A 7361-nucleotide genomic window follows, 5' to 3' on the forward strand; every position below is an offset into this window, starting at 1 on the left:
CAGCAACAATCAAGAACATATAAGTCACTCTTTAGCTGAAAGCAATAACCGCCTCATTAAAATGCAAATGTCAGCACCTGGGAGAGTGGCAGCTCGAGCTATTATCAGCCATTTCCACATCAGTTACAATCTGAGCTCTTTGGATACTGTATTTCCTGTTCTCTGAGGCCCAGAGGTTTGGTGGTGAGTGTAGGGCCTGGGAAAATCTAGGGACAGGTTCCCTATGGCCAACTGCGAACTTCTTAGCATCTTTGATTTCCAAGCCAAGGAAGCCAGAGGTTAAGAATAAGAATGCTGGCCTGGCTGGTGTGGCTCAGTGGTTGAGCGTCGACCTATAAATCAAGAGGTCAGGGCACATGCCCAGGTTTCAGGCTCCATCCCCAGTAGGGGGCATGCAGGAGGCAGCTGATCAATGTTTCTCTCTCATCGGTGTTTCTATCTCTCTATCCCTCACCCTTCCTCTCTCTCTAAACTCAATAAAAACATACCTTTAACAAAACAAAACAAAAGAGTAAGAGGGCTGTCTGTAGTCCTTGGTTTCTCCTCAGGGCTCCTGGTGGGGGATGGGCTAGAGTGGAGGATAACTCCAGGGACCTCAGCCATCTTACCCCGATGGCTAACACGCTGGGCCCCAAGCCTCCGTGGATGACCTACCCTCATGACACTTGGTGCTCCATCCTGTTAGCTCTTTTCTGACTTGGGTATAACAATAAGTTCATCTCTCTTAGGAAAGGTAAATCATCTAGTTTGAAGCAAGGGGCTTGCTCTTAAAGTGCAAATGTCCAGAAGAGGTGGATACATGTTTGGGAATGGGTTGTTCTTTAAGATTTCTTCACCCTCCAGAGAGCCTTAGGGTTCTTAGAATTCTTAATTCCTTGTGCATAACTCGTTACAGTGGGCAAAGTTCATTTTCGACTCTCAGTTCCCAATTGGCTTTCATGTCTGCCTTCCTCCCACTCCAGCCCTTTTCTGGCTCTATTTGCTTTGGGAAATGCTCAGTGGTCCCAAGTGTCCTCTCCTGCCACTCCCCAACACGTCCCCACTCCCGAGCATAAGCAGCCATGCTCCTAGTGCCTCCAACGGTGCATTAGTGGGGGAAGCCTGTTGGTGAGCTCCTTCATACTGACTTGATAATGACTGATAAGTGGTGGCATAAGTCCTTTAATCCCCCAGGGGTATCTGTATTTATTTTATTGAGATATAGTTTACATGCCATAAAGTTCACCTAGTAGTCAATGCAATTCTATGCTTTTTAGTGTATTTATTGAGTTGTGCAATCATCATCATAATTTAATTTTTAGAACATTTTCATGATCCCCAAAAAGAAATCCTGTGCCCATTTAGCCATCACCCTCCATTCCTCTCATGGCCATGTGGACCACACTGGACACTGGCTTTGCTTCTAGCTCTGCTGAATCACCAGCTTCCCCTTTTCCAGGACTGGTTTAAGGGAAATGGGAGTTTGCAAACCCAGCGATGTAATTCTGCTGCCAGAGAAATCAATGGGCCCAACTTCCCCGACACTAGTGGGAGTGGGGTTCTTACGATATCTTTAGAAAATGGATTTTCTAAGACTTGCCTGGGAGAGTGAGTGGTTTTTATTGGCATGAAATTATATTCCTCGGGTTGTAAAGTCCCATTATCCTTACACAGTTCTTGAAAAGATGTAGCTGCCAAAAGTAGGGCCAGTGTCCAGAGTGTCCATTCCATGATGGAATTGAGTCCAGTACAGCATTAGGCTAATCACAGTCTCTTAGTCCATTGTGTGGAGTCCGCATGGCTGTGGGCCATGTGGGCAAGTGCAGGGTGTGCAAGCCCCACAAGACAGGAGTCAGGTGTGAACAGAGAGAGAGAGAGAGAGAGAGAGAGAGAGAGAGAGAGGGAAAGAGAGAGAGACTCCTTTGTTCAGGAGCTTAAATATCAAATCTTGCTGTGCTTGTAGTGGCCACGCCTATTCTGGCCACTGGCTTGTTCCCAGGTGTGATTGACAGATAGGCATCTTCCCAGGTCACCCAGACCTTACTGGGCATACATCTATTGTCCAGTCCCTTCTCCCACTGATTTGGGGGGAACAGGCTTGGAGATGTTAACTGCAGCTTTCTGGTAAAGCTGTATAAATGGCATGCCTGTATTATCTAGTCTTCCCTTTACTCCTTTCTGTTATTTAATAACCTGGTTATTATAATGGTATCAATTCCATGCAAATAAAGCTTTCTACCACATCTCATCCTCCAGGGGGAGCCTCCGGAAGTGCTTATTCCATTGGTACCCCAAGAAACCCACTCCCACTAGCAACAGAGAAAGGCCATCCATGCATTTCTCCGATAACACTGTCTCTACATTTTCCACATCCATTTTTAGGGAATGATTGTCATTCCAAAGCATGACTATCTCATGGTGGAATTTTAAGCAATGTGGGGGAAGGTAATTTTAGGTAGTTTAAGAGAATTTTTAGGTAGGGGAGTATTGCTGATATCAACTTCTACAAATACTTCTAAATATTCGAAAATTTCCCAAATGGAAATATTCTTCCCAAAAAAGAGCCTGGGGGGTGGGGGGGGGCGGTGAATAAAGAATAAAGTACTAAAAGTAACCAAAGCACAAGGGAGAAGATGGCTGGAAAGGTTAAGGGTATCTGTAGATCTAAAAAACAAACAAAACAAAACAAAAAACAGCGCGCTGTGTCCTGGGGTGTGTATTACCTGACCTCTGCAAACAGAGTATTCATTTCAGAGAACAGCCTGAGGTGGTCCTTGGGTCAGCCCCTATCTGATGACAACAGCCAGGTGCACATCCTGGAGATGGTCTTCTAAACCTCTGCCTTCTGTTCCTGTGACCTCTGACTCTTTCTTGGTTTTATTCTGACCTTGAGGACTCCTCTTCTATAGAGGGCAAACCCTGGGTTTCCTGGTCAGCCCTCCACAGGTGTCCTCCAGCCAATGGCATCACTTCCATCACCCTGTCATTTTTGGGTTCTACCTACATTTGCTCTGCAATAGCTTGCTTTTCCAATCTAGTTGCATCATTGCCTAGGTTTGCTTCCCAAAATATAATGGAGCAGGACACTCTGGTCCCCGAATTCTGGGGCTCTTTATTATCATTAAACTGAAGCCCACCCTCCTCCACTCAGGCTCAAGAGCCCAATCCACCTTTCCATCTTCACCCACTTTGCCAGTCTCCCCGCCCCCGCCACCCCACAATTTAGACTCCATTCTGCTTACTTATTCCCCATTTGTTTATCCAACAAACAACTACCCGGTACCTCTATGTGCCAGGCAGCAGGCTAGGCACTGGACACAAGAATGAGTAAGATACCAACTCTGCCCTCAAGGAGCTCTGACTGTGGAGATAGTTCTGAAACAAGTCAAGATAATACAATGTGATAAGTGCTATAATAGAGATTAAAAGCAAGGTGTGCTGGGAGCTGAGGGAGAGTGCCTGACAGCCCAGAGGGCGGGGAGGCAGGAGGGGGAGGACGTGAGAGAGGGTTTCACAGAGGTGCTGTACATTTGATTTGTGGTGGTGGGTAATTTCTGCTGAGGCAAAGTGCAGTTCAGGGTGGGTCGGATGACATGGAGAAGTGAACAGCAGAAGCTGGCAGGTAAGAAGAGGTTGTTTCAAGGACAGTTTTCAGTCGAGTATGTGACACTGATGATCATCAGATGGGGGGAAAGTGGAGGACGCATTAGAAGGCAAGGAGGGAAGAGAAGGGAGAGTGGTAATTGTCCAGGTGAGAAGGGAGGGGGGAGGATCTGGGTACAGGTAGTAGCCAGAGAATGTGGAAGGAGAGACATGTGAAAGCCAAGGGCACGGAGGCAGGACTCAGGAACTGGGGTAGGAGGGGGGGAGGGATCACCACTCTAATATCAGGGAGTTTCCAGGATGGTAATTCCATCCTTGGAGAGGAAACAGAGGGAGGAGCAAGCTTTAGTTTTGTTGGGAGAGGACTTTAGTTTTAGAAAATGGAATCTGAGGGTCTGGCGGGCACCAAGGATCCATGGGGAGCTCTCCAGTGGAACTGGGAAGGTAGGCAGGGGCTGAAGATACAGATTTTAGAATCATTTAGAGGAAAAAAAATTGTTTATCCTTTGACCCAGCAATTCTACTTGTAGGAATTTCTCCTAAGAATATAATTAAAGATATGTGTGAAGATTTATCTACAAAAATGCTCATTGTTTAATAACAGTGAAAGAGTGGAAACTTTTTATAAACTGCTATGACAATGAAAAAGGAAAAACAGTAGGGGATTGGTTAAATAAATTACGACATATTCTTGCAATGGAATTCTGTTCAAACAATAAATGAATATTGTAGATGAATGCTTATTGATATGAAAAGCATCCACAATTTTTGCTAAGTAGAAAAAAGCAGATTCTAAAACAACTAGTAGAGTAACATCCCACTTTTTGTTCAAGAAAATAATTAAGATGTTAATGGTTCTTCCCAGGTAGTATGATTAAGAATGTTTTTCTTTCTTTCTTTTCTTTTTTTTTTTTTAGTTTTCTTACATTTAATCATACATGACTTTTGTTCAGAGATAGTGGTTATTTTAAAAATTGAATAAAATTAAAAGGGATGACCTACCAAGGACTCAGGGAATGAGAAGGTTAAGGGTGGAACCCAATCAACTTGCTACATCTGTCTACGCAGTTACCTGTCCTAAGTGTCTCTCTCATATCATGTTTGCTACATGGCTATATGGTAGAGTACAAGTAGCAGGCTACCAACTGTGGGCATTGGGCAAACTTTTGATTCTCTAGTTCTGTTTTCTCATGTTTATTTATTTATTTATTAACATATATTTTTATTGATTTCAGGAGGAAGGAAATGGGAGAGAGAGATAGAAACATCAATGATGAGAGAATCATTGATCGGCTGCCTCCTGCACGCCCCACACTGGGGATCCAGCCAGCGCAACCCAGGCATGTGCCCTGACCGGGAATGGAACCAGAACCTCCTGGCTCACAGGTTGATGCTCTACCACTGAGCCACGCTGGCTGGGCTGTTTTCTCATGTTTATAGTAAGGAGAATAACACCATCCTCAAAATGGTTCTATGATAATAAAACGTTTAGACATACAGTAGCTACTTAATAAATATTAGTCCCTTTTCCCTTTCTTTTTACTCATTTTTCCTTGCTAGGCCCAGATTTGACCCCCAGAGGTGTTTTTGGCCCTCACAATGGAAGTTAATGACTCTTCTCTCTGAACCCCGTAAGTGCTTTGCTTGGACCTCTGCTGAACACTGACGGGATAATGCTCTGAACTGAGTTACTGCTATCTGGTCTCCCCTGACTGTAGCTGCAGTTGGGTCAGCTATCCTGGTAGCACCTAGCACATAGGGGGTGCTCTATGAATGTTTGTTGACTATATTCATGGTGCTTTTATGACTTAGCTAATCATGGGTTACTCAAAGGCTGGATTACTCAAGGGTTAATTGATTCAGATCTCTTGGAATTTTTCTCCCAATTTTTAACCCTGGCAAGGTTTATCTTCCAATCTGCAGCAAGATGACCAGCAGAGAGCGAAAGTGAAGCTCACTCACACCTCTAGGTTCCTTTCAGCTCTGTAGAGAGCAGGATGAAGAGGAGTACAGGGAAGGTTGGTTGTGGTTCCCCCACCCTCTGTGTTTAGACTGCCGGAACTTTCATCAGGAGAGCTTGTGGCAAGAGGAATCGGATGGGTGTATCATTCCACATGCCTAGGTCCTCTTTGACCCTAGGTCCTCTTAGTCAAGTCCTTCTCTCCACCCCTGCCTCTTTGTCACTGGTCATTCTCTGCTCCCTCCTCTGTCGCGTCTAGCGGAGGCTCTACTTTGCTCTGGTGCCTACACTTCCCGACCACACCTTGCGAGGTAGGTGAAGCAGTCTCCTGCTGACAGATCTTTCGGTTGCAAGTTAGGAGACCTGTTTGACCCGCGGAAAGTTGATTAAGCTCTTGAAGCCTCAGTTTCTGCATCTAAGAACTGGGAATAATCACACGGGCCTGTCCCGGTCACATCCCAGGGTGGTTGAGGGAAATCAAATGAGATTTTTAAAGCATACACTGGCAAAGAGCTCTACATAGACGCCAGGTGTTCCTACTGCTGTCTGTGGGGCTCCCTCTCCTACCTACAGACCAAAGCGGTCCTGTCCGCCCCGCCCTGGCTGCACCGGCCTCGCCCACTGCATCTCCATCTTTTCCGTCATTGTCTTTCTGCGCCTCGGAGATGCTGGGTCTCTCCACCTCCCCTGTACATTTCCGGGTCTGGCTCTTGGGCCCCTCTAGCCCCTCGGGGGGCTGTGGTCTCCAGCTCCTGGCGGCAGTCGCTGCCCAGGCGCCCCCCGCCCTGTGCACCCTCCTTTGGCACGGCCACAGGGCCAGAGAATCGCCCAATAAGAGCGCTGGGCTCAAGTCTGACAGCTCAGGAAGCGGCCAATCGAGCCGGGCCAGGGAAGGGGGCGCAGTGCTGGGGCTGAAGTTGGGTTGCATAGGGGGAGGGGGACTAAAGGGGGATACAAAAGAGGGGAGATAGGACTGGGGCACAAAAACGAAGGCGGGGGGTGGGGAGGGCCGCGCTCCACCCAGGTCTGGCCAAGGGACCGTGGGCTGGACGCGGCTCCAGGAACCAGAGGGAGGGGGCTCGACGAAAATTTTAGGTGAGAAAGAAGAGCTGGGTTCCACGCGGCCCCCGGAGCCGGGCCTGAGAATGCCCACGGGGCGCCGAGGCGGGGGCCGCGGCCCGGCCCGGGGCGGAGGCGGCCGCAAGTCCTTGTGAGCCGAGGCCGGATCGCGCGGGGGGCGGGGAGGCAGCGGGAGGAGGGGATGCGGAATTCTGATCAGCTTGGGTCTCACGGCGACTCCAGGAGAGACTCACCTGCTCCACTTCTGTGCTTTCCGAACATGCGCTGCCTCCTTCTAGTATACCACTCTGCTCTGCTGTGTTGTGACAATTGGTTCTCTTAGCTGTATCTCCTGCAGGGACAGCATCTAATTTCTCTGTGTTCCAAAGCACCTGGCACAGTGTCTGGCATACAATGGATTCTAAATAAATGTGGAACAAATGAATGAATGTTATATGAATGCTTCTCCCCCATGACCACTTTTGCAGTTCCTCACTGTGGGACAGAACCTCATCAGTTGAATGGAGGCCTACAAAGTTATATGGGAGGGTCTGAGAAAACCACTTTGCTACCCTGAATATTTTTCTCATTGATGGAAAACAAAGAATGCCTAAGAGAATCTCATTTCACTTTGACTTATTTCTTTCCCCTTACCTTTGATCATGACACTCGGAAACCGATTCATTATTGGGGCTATTTTTTTTAGCCGAATTTGTAAGAAAGGGAAACAGGAAAAAGTATATAGAGATTTCCACATATC

The 7361-nt window shown here is 47.2% G+C and overlaps 1 protein-coding gene across 1 annotated transcript in view; it reads left to right on the forward strand.

Annotated features, from left to right (window-relative positions):
* Window positions 1-1776: 1776 nt before the first annotated feature.
* The window catches only part of ADCY5 (adenylate cyclase 5), a 154213-nt gene continuing 148628 nt past the window's right edge, over window positions 1777-7361 (forward strand). The window contains 1 exon segment of the mRNA XM_023757302.1: window positions 1777-1835. Coding sequence (XP_023613070.1) covers window positions 1777-1835 — 59 coding nt within the window.

Source organism: Myotis lucifugus, unplaced genomic scaffold (genome assembly GCF_000147115.1).
Source record: "Myotis lucifugus unplaced genomic scaffold, Myoluc2.0 scaffold_105, whole genome shotgun sequence".
NCBI lineage: Eukaryota > Metazoa > Chordata > Mammalia > Chiroptera > Vespertilionidae > Myotis > Myotis lucifugus.